General features: G+C 39.2%; 1 protein-coding gene across 1 annotated transcript; it reads right to left on the bottom strand.

The window, feature by feature from the left end:
* Positions 1-572: 572 nt before the first annotated feature.
* LOC117986659 (catalase-like) lies at positions 573-1850 on the bottom strand. The gene has a single exon (XM_034973533.2). It carries the CDS (start codon positions 1744-1746, stop codon positions 673-675), a length of 1074 nt encoding a protein of 357 aa, XP_034829424.2. The 5' UTR covers positions 1747-1850; the 3' UTR covers positions 573-672.
* Positions 1851-13538: the final 11688 nt, after the last annotated feature.

The following is a 13538-nucleotide window of genomic DNA, read 5'->3' as shown; positions in this document are numbered from 1 at the left end:
CAGCGACCTTTGGGAATTCAGTCCGCTCCTTAACTCTCGATCTATTGAGGATCTTTATTCAAATACTAGGTGATGCCCGCGACGTCGTCCGCGTGAGTTTCGATTTTTAAAATTCCCGTGGGCTTTTGCGGGATAAAAAGTAGCATATGTCCTTCCCCGGGATGTAAGCTGTCTCTGTACCAAATTTCGTCAAAATCGGTTAAACGGATGGGCCGTGAAAAGCTAGCAGACAGACAGACACACTTTCACATTTATAATATTAGTATGGATAGTATGGATATCAATCACGTTCATGCTTTTATCGAAAAGCAACGCAGCTCTTCCAATCTGTACATTTTTTGACTTGATTAAATCAAAATTAAAACAGTGACTCATGAAATTATCATACTTAGGTACATAAAAGGAAAAATAAATATGCTAAGAGGTATCAAAAACATATTTTATTTATTTAACTTAAAAACAATATACCTCACCGCGGCACTCAGAGTCGCTAATCGTTACTTAAGATTGAGTTAAAACGAGACAGATTTATGTGACAGATATAGCTTTTTCTCGTTTTAACTAAACTTAAGTAACGATTAAGCGACTCTGAGTACAGCAGTAAGAGTAGTAGGCGACAAAACAGCAGATGGAATATCTTGGAGCTCAGCATAAGATGGCGCCTAATGTTTCTTAATACTTAGTACATTGCATTTCATTTTGTCTTTTGTAATGATGCCTTAGGATCTTTATCGCGCTTGGCGAGTGAGGTCGTGGAGTTTCCAGAGCCACTTCGAGACCTGCTGCAACCTTAATTCCTAAAATTGGATCTGCTAAAGATAACAAACGTATCACTCTTCTTTGCATGTGTGGAGACACTGGTACCAGAGTAGAGACAGTATTATTAACAAGCCGTTGTCTCTGACCGTCATCGCATAGATAATGGTTATAGAAGTAGGCTGGTACATCCAAATCTATTGCATTAGCTTCCAAAACCTTAAATTTTTTCTTAGGCCTCGCAGGATCTACGAGTGGAACTGGACCATTAAATGAATTTGGATAGTAATTTGGCGCATCTTTCATATTCTCTCCCACTGGAGGCTTGCCGTCACGATTATAGACTTTCCAATATAAAGGTTCATTTATTTTAATTCTATTATAGTTAATACCTAAGCGATAAGCCTGAGTATCTCGATATGAAGATCGTCTAGTTCTGAATATATTATCTATTGGTCCTGGAATACCAGGTATTAAATTACTTGGATTAAACGCACTTATTTCTACAGTTCTGAAGAAATTTTCTGGATTCTTATTTAACACGAGGCGCCCAATAGGAACGGTATGATAAGTTCCTTTTTTCCACAGTCTGGTAACTTCAAATGGATTATAGTCGATATGTTTGATGGAATCCAGTGTCATAACATCCATCTCTAACTTCCAAGCAGGGTATTTTTTGTTCTCTATTGCATTGTATAGATCTCTGTTATAATAGTCTGGGTCCCGTGCTCCGACAGCTAGAGCTTCTTCTGTTGTAAGAATTTCAATCCCCTGTTCGGTTCTGAAATTGAATCTTACGAAATACTTGTCTCCGTGTTTATTATTAATTTCAAAAGTATGAATCGCAAAGTATTCCATTTTTCTATAACCATTTGGTATTCCATAATCAGACAACATGTACAAAAATGAAGTTAATGTTTCTGGTTTCTTGGTAACGAAGTCCCAGCGAGTTGTAAAGTCGAACAGATTTGTTTTGGGATTTCGTTTCATAGCATGAATGAAATTCGGAAAATCTATTGGGTCTCTATGAAAGAAAACAGGAGTACTGAGGCACAATAGATCCCAGTTACCTTCTCTTGTGTAAAATTTAACTGAAAACCCTTTTATATCTCTCGCGACATCGTTGCCTCCGAGGTTCTGAATTACTGTGGAAACGCGTACAAAAACTCGTGTCTTTTTTCCGACACCGTTCAGCACATCAGCTTTAGTGTATTTGGACACATCGTGGGTTACTTCAAAGTAACCGAATGCTCCACCACCTTTAGCATGCACGAGTCTCTCAGGAATTCTCTCATCATTCAAATGAGTCACTAAATCTATGTGATGTTGGTTTGAAAATGCGTCAGAATTTAATGTGACAGTCTCTCGTATCTCCACTAACTTTCCGGAGCTTGTAGTGATTAAACCGATTGGTCTCTGAAACAAAATAAAAAATAACTGAATCTATAACTAATAAATAACCGTATTTCATACTAATCATATAAATGCGAAAGGGCATTTGTCTGTTACTTTTTCACGATCCATCCGCATTACTAATTTTGTCGAAATTTGGTACAACGATAGCTCGCATCCCAGAGATGGAGACGGGGATAGGCTGCTTTTTATCTTGGAAAATCCCAATATCCACGCAGACGAAGTAACATGTATCATCTATTCTACTTTGAAATATGGCCATTATTCGAGATTAGTTTCGTTAAAACTTTTACTTAAATAGTTTAAAATATAATAATTGCATCTGCAAAAAATGTTACACATAATAATTATTGTGAAGACGAACTAGACGGCGAGCTGATTCGCAACTCGGTTATTAACACTAAATGATAGCCATCAAGCTCATTTGAAATTGGTTGGTTCTACGAGTACATTGGTGCTTCAATGTGTGAAATTAAAATATTAATTTTCCGAAGAAAACTTTCAATGGATTAAAAATTAATGTCAAATGAGCTCGGTGGCTATAATTGTGTCATCAATGTTTCAGTGATGATCATTGAGTTAACGAATCACCTTGCAGTAAAACGTGAAACAAACTATGGGACGCGTCCGTACGTTGCGGCTGATAGCTGCGACAGAGGTGTGCACTCTGCATATTCGTCTTGCGAGACATGTCTCGGACGTCCGCGGATGTTCGAGCGCTCAAGATTACGTCCACAGCGTACGTCTGACAGTGTGCACAGTCCGTCAGCCGTGTCTTATGTGTAATTTGTTTCTGCCTTGGGGCGTTTGTGCACTCATCCGTGATTTTACGGATCCGTAAAAAAAATACGAATCGAATATGCATATTTATATGACGGGCACTTCGAAGAATCACGGACACGAACCGAATACATCCGTATTCGGTTCGTGTGCACATGTGCACAAATGCCCTTAATGTTCCAACGTACTCGATGAGCGTTCCGGAACTCGTAGATTTGACATGTCGCCGGATCCGTTACATTCAAATATTCCTCAAACTTGACACTGCACAACACACTGACTGCTTGAACAACGAACAACCAATAAACGTTCATTTTACTACGAATCGTTCTCGTAATACAGGTTAAATCGTTAGCAACATCGACACTATATGAATCGGGCGCGTCTGTTGTGTTTAATAATCGACGCCTTGAATGATTAGGAGTGAAATCGAACTATCATGTAAACGATCCGTACGATTGCAGGTTATGTAAGAATTTGGAGTTGGCTGGCAAATTGTGGGATGCTAAGTTAATAATTAATAACTGTTATAAAATAGGAACAATAACACACATCAAAATAACAGTATTTATTTCTTTTGATACCTGATTGTGAATTTTACAGTAAAACTGATAGCTAACCTAATCTTATTACTATATAAATCATACCTAGGTGAAATGTTAATAAAAAATATTAATGTCAATAAAGGCTAAGTACGCGACAAGTCAAGATGGCAATCGGGGTATGAGGCGGGGGGACGACCCCCACACCCGCACGTCACTCGCGGTCGCCCGCACCGGGAGGGTGTGTGGGGCGTCCCCACCCCGATTGCCAACTCGACCTGTCGCGTACTATAATAGTACCTACTTGATTCACCTAGTCGAATTATTAACCCAGCTGAATTAAGTCTTCGACACCGCAGGTTGGTGCAATCCCAGCCGAGTCCACATTTTTTGATAACAATTAATATTAATTATTTATTTAAGTACTAGCTGATGCCCGCGAATTCGTTCGCGAGGAATTAGGTTTTTTAAAAATCTCGTGGGAACTCTTTGATTTTCCGGGATCCGGAAATCTTTATCTATACAAATGCAAAAAATCACGTCAATCCGTTGCATTGCGATGTGATTGAAGGACAAACCAACAAAACAACAAACAAACACACTTTCGCATTTATAATAAGGGTACTGATAATAAGGGTACCTAACTACCTACTGATATCCTTTAAATAAAATATAGGTAACCAGGCTTTTTTAAAATAATTCATGTGGTGTCGTGGGACACCAATTTAGTCAGCCAAGCGTTGTCTGTTAATGTAACTACACTATTCCATTCCATATTTAGAACGCACACCTGTTTTAAAATAATTAAAAAAAGAAACCAAGCGCGAATTTGACCCGTGACCCATTTCCGTCTTCATACCGTCCGGGTCAATAATACTCTACACCAAAGCATTTTGAACCTTAAACGAACCGACTAAAATACATTTTCGCGGGTATTCAGAGATACTTAAATAGATTCCCGAGACATTTTGCTATGCGAGTTATTGATTTATGCACGTGGCGCTAGGGATTAGAGTTTGCCAAACTATTTTCGCGGCTAAGACTTTGAATATAGTACTTAGGTAGGTACTAGTAGATCATTCTGAACAAAAAAAATTGCCGGCCGCAACTTGTTTTTGCACACAACTTGATGTCCAGCAGGGTGATTCGCAGTTTTTAACACTGAATGAGAGCCATGGGGCTCATTTTATAATCCGCTGAAGGTTTTCTACGAAAAAATATTTTAATATCACCCAGTGAAGCAGCAATGTAGAACTAACCAACCTCGGTGGCTATCATTTAGTGTTAGACACTGAGTTAGAGAATCACCTAGCTGGTCATAGATAGGTATTCTAGTTGCAATGCATTTATAGCCAATAGTTTAATCCCGGCCAAGTGCAGTTCGGGCCTCGCTCTTTTAGGGTTCCGTACATAATTATGAGCAGCATATTATTTTAGGTGCATGAAATATCTATTTCATTTCAGAGCTAGACATCGCAACAAACCGTGGATGAAAAATGTTCGTATGTTTTGGTCACACCTTACAAACCAATTTTCAATGTTTTAGTACAGTATAATAATATAATATACCGAAATTTCATATTCCCTATTAGTTTAGTTTTTGAGATAGACCCTGTCACAAAAATGGTCCAAAACTGATAATTTTGTGATACGCGGACAGACATACAGAGACAGCAGAGTGAAATTAATAATGCTTTTTCCAACCTTTGGATACGGAACCCTAAAAACCTAAATGCATGCAGACGAAGTCGCGGATATCATCTAGTATAACATAGATTGCACAGATTTCACTTGCTGCTCCCGTTAACATAAAATATAGAGAATCTTTATTATCCGTAACTAAATGTATTGTTATCCATCGCAGATAAAGTGGTTAAGTAATAATTTATCGTTTTGCAAGCAAATGAAATGCCTATACAGACAGACCTAATAGAAATATAGGCTAACTACTTTAGGCAACCTCCAAATTGAAGTGCATCGTACGCGCGTGACGCGAGAATTTACTCTTCAATGATATTTCCGGCGATCATTCGTATTCATAAACTTATCATTTACTGTAGTCAAAGTTGACTAATTTTCAAAACGGTTTTCGTTCGTTAAAAAAACTGTAAGTATAGTATAATAACATTTTAAAACTTTACGGACCATAGTATGCCATGTAATAGTCAATCTAAGTATAAATGATCAAATTCGATGTATACGGGCTTGAGAGTAGATTATATACGAATAATAATAATATGTGCACAAAATCCGTTATCAGTTGACACTCAAAATTAACAAAATGTAACTTAGGCATGTTCTATCCAACGAATGCAAGTAACGATCCGTTTGACCTAGAAACTGCAACAGCTTTCCTAAGGGTACCTAAGTAACTATTTGTGTCACATGCATAATTGTTGACATTTCTACATTATATAACAAAAGTAGATTCCACTTCTACGTCGTGTGCTATTATTTTAGGTCTTTAAAAGAGTGCTCTTCATACTTCGCTCCAAGTCGAACATGCTATTCCAATCAACATTTACGGGCCGGACAGATTCTAAAGCAAGATTAACAATCTTTGAACAACATGGATCAACCATGGTTGATCAACGTTAGTTTTAGTTGACGCAAAAACCGAAACACGTGTCAAATATTTTTACATAAAGACATACAAAATTTCAAAAATGTTTAATGAAAATTTACGAAGTTATAAGCTTGTTGTGTTGAGTCGTTGTCCTCGAAAAACATGGTCACCCCAAGCAAGCGGCTGTGAGCGAACGGAACGGCTGGCGTCGATCGTGCGCGGCTCGAATCAGCTGGTGCATGCGGTCATTCAACTCGCTTGTTCAAACTTGCAGAATTTTAAAGTATTTTTTGGTAAAATAATAACCCGTACTAAACATTATTGCAATCGGTTTTGTAACTGATTCTGAACAAACTACTTTCAGGTTTTGTGTATACTAAAACTAACGTTGTATATTACATCTAGTGGGGAGTTTGCCAACCGTGCTGCGCTTTCCGTTGCGAGGTCGCCATTTCATTATTCCATCATTGGGACCCCAAAGTTATCGGCTCTTCGAACTATTTCACCCACCCATTGGTACTTCAGCTTCGTAACCTATTGAGCTGTGTCGGTTATTTTAGTTCTTCAACGGATCTCCTCATTTCTGCTTTGATCACGTAGAGGAACTCTAATCATAGCTCTCTCCTTCGCCCGCTGAGTGATCTTAGCTTTCTCTCTTAGTTAACAATTTCTACCGTATGTCAATGTGATTTTAAGTTGTTATCAAAAAAGAACCTGTGTCTCGGTTCCACTACTACACTTACACTCGGTACTATAGGTACATACATATACGTACCTACCTATTACGTTGCACCGTCGCGTCGTCGCGTCGTCGCGTCGCTTCGTAGAGTCCTATTTGAAGAATCTGGGGACTGCCTGGGAGCCCACTGCATTATTTCCATAATGCAGTGGGCTCCTATAATCCCCAATTTTTTATTTTTTTATTTTTTAATAGATTTAGCGAGCAAACGAGCAGGCGGGTCACCTGATGTTAAGTGGTTAGCGCCGCCCATGAACATTTGCAGCACCAGAGGAACCGCCGATGAATTGCCGGCCTTTTAGGAATTTGTTGGAAATTTTTCAAATGAACTCTATCCTGACAGAAAAACATCAGGGGGATCCTTTTAACAATGAAGAAGAAGAAGAAGGGAGAGTCTTACTCCTCATCAATGAAGAATATGACGCGGAGACCAATTATTTTAAAGTCTTAACAAGTATTGAAAAACTTGGTAAAAATCAAGTTAAGGACGCGTACCCACCGTGAAAAAGGTCGTTAAGAATGTAAATTCGAGTTCGGTTAGCATTTTAATCACGTCCAGGGGAAAACTTCGCAGCTTTGAGATGGTATTTAAAGCTAACTAAGAAACTTTCTATTTAAAGTTTTAATGATACTTACCTACCTACGCGGCGAACTTTTTAACACTGCTAGAAAATGCCTGAAGGGCAAAGACAAAAATGGCTGCGAGAATTTTCTCCTCGGTGATTTTTCCGGCGATATGGCAATTCTCTAGGTACAAAAATCAATTGCCGCGTGTATGTAAGATCATCACTTGAGAACAAATCAACCGATTTGGCCGATTTTATGTTGTTTTCGTAAAGAAAAAGATTTTTGTGAAAGAATTTCTTAAAAAATCCCGAATCATAATCTAAGCGTGTACTTTTAGACACATCAAGATGATTAAAATTAAAAGGAACTAAAAATAAACTTAGAAATGTTCAACATATAAGTCAAGATTACATCCTCAAATCAACCGATCCCATTGCTGCCAGTTACCACTTTCCACTGTTAAAGATTGCACCCTATTTTAGTGCGAAGTTATGTCTGAGGGCTTTTTATATTGATAGGGATTTAATGTAATTTTGGGTAAAATCGAACTTCAGGTGGTGGTCACACTGTTTTTCATACAAATAACTCCCCAGATGTATAAAAATGACAACGTCAGAATTCCACCGAATTAAAAATCAGAGTATAGTCTTAGACTTCATTACCTACTAGTTGATGCCCACGACTTCGTCCGCGAAGTTTAGAAGAAATGGAGGAAAAAAGAAACTCACATAGGTACATACTTACATACATATTACATACCTACACACAACTACGTACATGTACAAAAATGACAAACATATTACACTCCTTTTTTGAGCAGTCGTGTAATTAATGATGTCGGTCGTCAGATGGCCTGCACTGACCCTTAAAAACATTTTACTTAAAAATTTCAGTAGGCGCAAACTTTGTAACAACGAATAGAAGGTTTGGGACAAAGAAACAACATCCAAACAAAGATTCTAAGAGATTCTATGAAAACAAGCAGTGTTGTCTCGCCATTACCAACTAAGCTTGAACCATGCCTCTTCATAAAGACTGCTGAAATGTACGTAATTTTTTAAAACACAATAATACTTTACGGTTCTTAATAAAATGGTTTCGCCCCACATTATTTTGTACTCGGCTCGTAATTGAGGCTACCTATCACACCGAACTAAATTAAAACCTTAATACACGTACCTATATCTAAATATATATAAAAAGAAAATGTGACTGACTGACTGACTAATCTATCAACGCACAGCTCAAACTACTGGACGGATCGGACTGAAATATAGCATGCAATAGCTGTTATGACGTTTTTGAAAAGGATTTTTGAAAATTCAACCCCTATAAGGGGGTGAAATAGGGGTTTAAAATTTGTGTAGTCCACGCGGACGAAATCGCTAGCATAAGCCAGTTTTAAAAATAAAACTAACATTAGGCTAGACTTAGACCAGAAAGTGCAGCGCGGACCCCCACTGGGTGGCCATACGACATCCAACATGTCGCAGCAGGGAGCCACTGGCGCTGGCTGGATTCAGGCAGCTCAAACCATGGAGTGGGAAATGCATACAAGACATTCACACTACTTAAAAACCGGTCAAGTGCGAGTCAGGCTCGCGCAACGAGGGTTCCGTACTACAGTCGTGTTTTTTCGACATTTTGCACGATAATTCAAAATTATGATGCATAAAAATAAATAAAAGGCTGTTTTAGAATGTACAGGTGAAGACCTTTCATATGATACCCCAGTTGATAATATAGTTATCTTACTTTGAAAATTGAAAATACTAATTATTAACTCGTGACCACAATTAAATTTTTTTGTGTGATGTAAGCACAAAGTCACGGTTTTCAGATTTTTCCCCGAATGTCTGCTATAAGATCCACCTACCTGCCAAATTTCATGATAGGTCAACGGGAAGTACCCTGTAGGTTTCTTGACAGACCGACAGGCAGACAGACAGGCAACAAAGTGATCCTATAAGGGTTCCGTTTTTCCTTTTGAGGTACGGAACCCTAAAAATCATATTATTATAACGACTGTAAACATAAGTCGTAAAAACCAAGAGAGCAAACAAGTAACAGAATTTCATCACGCCGCAGAAAATAACGAATTTACGTAATACTCGGGAGCAACGCTATTCAGAGTAGGAAAGTTTAATGCTTACCTAACTTAGTCAGCTAGTTTATATAGAGTTTATATACAGATGCCTTGGCTCCGCTGTACGTATTTACTTAAAGTTATGATATAATAATATGTGCTTTGCATGTTTAAAGTCATTGCATTACGTCGAATTGCGAAGCGACAATCTAAATCCATGCTAATGTTATTATTAATGCAAAAGTATGCGTAAAGTATTTTTTAGGATTCTGTACTTGCCTCAAAAGGAAGTTTTAAAGAGGATCGTACGATACGAGATAATTTGATATGAGTATTTTGCATCAAGATGGTATGATACCTAAGCAACTTTATTCCTAGAATTCTAAGGCATCCTGGTTTCCTCTGATTTGCTCACCTGTAAAACAAGTGATATTATTTAATTCCTCTTCCAATATACCGACACTCAAGGACCCTGAAATATAAAGATCAGAGGGTTTGCTGAAAAAAACTATCACTTATAATGTTTTCCTATAATAAGACACAATATAATGAGGCGCACGGGGAGCCATTATGTCGGCAGTGGGAGGTAGGTATAATACTTATTGCCGCACCCACGCCATAATAGGACAGTCTGGCGTAAAAATAGATTATGATCAAGGAGAGTGGTAGTTGTTCACTGAAGATTGAAGGAATTTTACTATGATGTATATATTTCCAACCCACTGGATTCACGACCGTAAGTGGGAAGTGGGTGGATGAGGAAGGCCTAGGACTACGTCTGATGGCGCGCTCGGGGAGGCTTATGTCCAGCCGTGGACGTCAACAGGCTGATTGATTGAATGATTGATTGATCATTTTCATGGAAGGACATACTGCGCTCGTGCCGGTCTCTTGTAAGGACTTCCACACGCCACGGTCTTGGCCGCCTGAATCCAGCGATTCCCTGCGACTCGTCTGATGTCGTCCGTCCACCTAGTGGGGGCGTCTTCCAACGCTGCGCCTTCCGGTGCGAGGTCGCCATTCCAGCGCCTTGGGACCCCAACGTCTATCGGTTTTACGAACTATAGCAACTTCATCATCATCATCAACCAATAGACGTCCACTGCGGGACATAGGTCTCTTGTAGGGACTTCCACACACCACGGTCTTGCGCCGCCTGGATCCAGTGGCTCCCTGCGACTCGTCTGATGTCGTCCGTCCACCTAGTGGGGGGGTCTTCCGCTTAGCAACTTAGGCTATCAAAATTCGTTACTAAGTGGTTCCCTTATCGTACGCGAGTCAAGGTAATCGTTAAAATTAATGTAGCGGCATTTAGCACCGTGCCAACCGTGCGCTATAAAATGACTATGAATTTTAATTAGGATAAGATTAGGCATGCTTCAGTTGCAATCGTTTACTGCGCAATTCCTAACTTCAGACTAAAGAAATGGGTCTTACAAAGTAAAAATCGAATGTTACAGACAGACAGACGGACGGAGAACAAAGTGATCCTATAAGGGTTCCGTTTTTCCTTTTGAGGTACGGAACCTTAAAAATAACATCAAAGGAAATTTCCCCAATTTTCAAATGAAGTCCTAGGAATCCATGGTCGGTAACAGGCAACAGCTGTGGTCGTAAGGGAACGTCACTGCATAAGGAAAACTTTCGTCATGAAATCGCGAGCACCTGAAGGAAGTAGGAACATTGTGTTTGCGTGGGGGTGTTTAAAAATTTCCCCCGGGTCGTTATACCTCACCACCCGCGCGTGTGTCAGGTCCGTTTATAACATACGATAAAGCGATGTCACAGTTCACGACAATTTATGAAACTTGTAGCAAAGTATCAAGGCTTCACCTACACTGGCAGGCGTCAAATGTTACCTACATTTGACGCTAGGTAGGCTATGAAACGACTAGGTATCTTTGATTTCACGTCATATTTGACAGATATATCTATCGACTAGCTTACGCTCGCGATGTGCGTCGTCCACGTGGACTACACAAATTTCAAACCCCTATTTTACCCCCTTAGGGGTTGAATTTTCAAAAATCCTTTTTTAGCATATGCCTACGTCATAATAGCTATCTGCATTTTAGCCCGATCCGTCCAGTAATTTGAGATGTGCGTTGATAGGTGTGTTCGTGTGTTCCTTTTATATATTTAGACTTTTCTAAATTTTCTTTTTTTAGTCGTAAAATGTAAAAGCACTTCGCTGCTCCTTTCCAACGTAACAAACCTTTATACCATTCTGCTACAGTACGCTTAGTATAAAATTTTACGTCTCACCAACTTTGCTAGAATTCGAGAGTCGAAACACAAGTAAAATGGACCTAAAGAGCCTTGAATTCAAGTCAAAAACTCAATGCCACTGCTTCTAATTTCGCAACGTTTCCGCTTGGCTGAAGATGTGTAGATAAACTTGAGCTTTAAAACAAGGCAGTTAAGATCCAGTTTACTATAACGCGGAAGTGTTTAGACACTCGAATACTATCTACGTTGGTGAGACATAAAATCTCGTACTAAGCGTAGAGAAGCCATTTCTTGGCGCTGTTTCGCAATGTTCCTTCTCCGTAATAAATTCATAGTCCTCACAGTAGATATTAGCATTTTATTGGGTGAACAAAACAAACAGCATTCTATAATGTGCACACTCATTTTACATGTCGAAACGTCTGATAAAATTTGTTTTATTATACGCGAGTAATTTTCTATTGCTGTGAAAGCTGTGATAGCCTAGTGGTAGGACGTCCGCCTTCTAATCGGATGTCGGGGGTTCGATCCCGGGCACGCACCTCTAACTTTTCGGAGTTATGTGCGTTTTAATTAATTAAATATCATTCGCATTAACGGTGAAAGAAAACATCGTGAGGAAACCTGCCTGAGAGTTCTCCATAATGTTCTCAAAGGTGTGAAGTCTACCAATCCGCACATGGCCAGCGTGGTAGACTATGGCCAAAAACCCTCCTCACTCTGAGAGGAGACCCGCGCTCTGTAGTGAGCCGGTGATAGGTTGATCATGATGATGATGATGAATTTTCTATTGAATTTAAGGTCAATATATTATTTTAGAAAACTACAAGCATGTGCTAATGGCTTTTTAGGGCTTTAATCAGTAGCTACAAAAAATATACTTATATTCAAAATCTTCTGTGACCTTCTGTGACTATGTGTCATTAATTGTATATTGGGAGGTCGTCCGACTCAGTGCTTTTCGGTGCGAAGTCACCATTTACTTACTAGCAACTTGGAATCCTAACGTCTTTCGGTTTTCCGAACTATGTGCCCCGCCCATTGTCGCTTCAGCTTCGCAACCCGTTGAGCTATTTCAGTTAGTCTGGTTTTCCTACGGATTTCCTCTTCATTTCTGATTTGATCACTAGAGTAACTCCAAGCACTCCTATCGCCCGCTGAGTGACTTTAAGCTTTCTTATGAGGCCCATATTTAACGACCATGTCTCAGCTCTCTCTTACTACATTGTAATCCTCATTAAACATCATTAATCCATACTAATATTATAAATGCGAAAGTGTCCGTCTGTCTGTCTGCTAGCTTTTCACGGCCCAACAGTTTAACCGATTTCGATGAAATTTGGTACAGAGTTAGCTTATATCCCGGGGAAGGACATAGGCTACTTTTTATCTCGGATAATTGAAGAGTTCCACGGGATTTTTAAAAACCTAAATCATAATCATCATAATCCGGTGGCACGCACAGTCATCCCACTTACAACTCCACTAAGGTCCCATGAGTACGATTACAGCTAGGTACTACAACAAAAGTTGAAAGGAATGGACAGCCCATTTTAATATCGTCATAATAACTACCACAAAATACAAATTAAGGTCAATAGGACAACCTCCAAAGATGTAAGTCACGAATCACATTATGGGGAGTGCCCGCAGTTTATCAATAGTACTCAATCATAAGAAATGGGGGAATAAAAGGCGCATTACAACCTCAAAACATACTCGTACGTTGGTAGTAGGAAATAGAAATGTAATATCTCTGAGAGTGCTCTGAGAGGACGTAATACGCGTAGGCGTGGGTCGGGAATCGGGATGATTTTCTCAGTTTTAATAAGTAGCACCATGAGGGCAGTTTATTATAAT

This window comes from Maniola hyperantus, chromosome 11 (assembly GCF_902806685.2).
Source record: "Maniola hyperantus chromosome 11, iAphHyp1.2, whole genome shotgun sequence".
NCBI classification, from domain to species: domain Eukaryota; kingdom Metazoa; phylum Arthropoda; class Insecta; order Lepidoptera; family Nymphalidae; genus Maniola; species Maniola hyperantus.
The sequence above is the reverse complement of the archived record's forward strand: the minus strand, read 5'-3'. Positions and strand labels throughout refer to the sequence as shown.

Coding starts and splice junctions, on each gene's coding strand:
- LOC117986659 (XM_034973533.2), bottom strand. CDS start 1,746: ATGAAACGAAATCCCAAAACAAATCTGTTCGACTTTACAACTCGCTGG.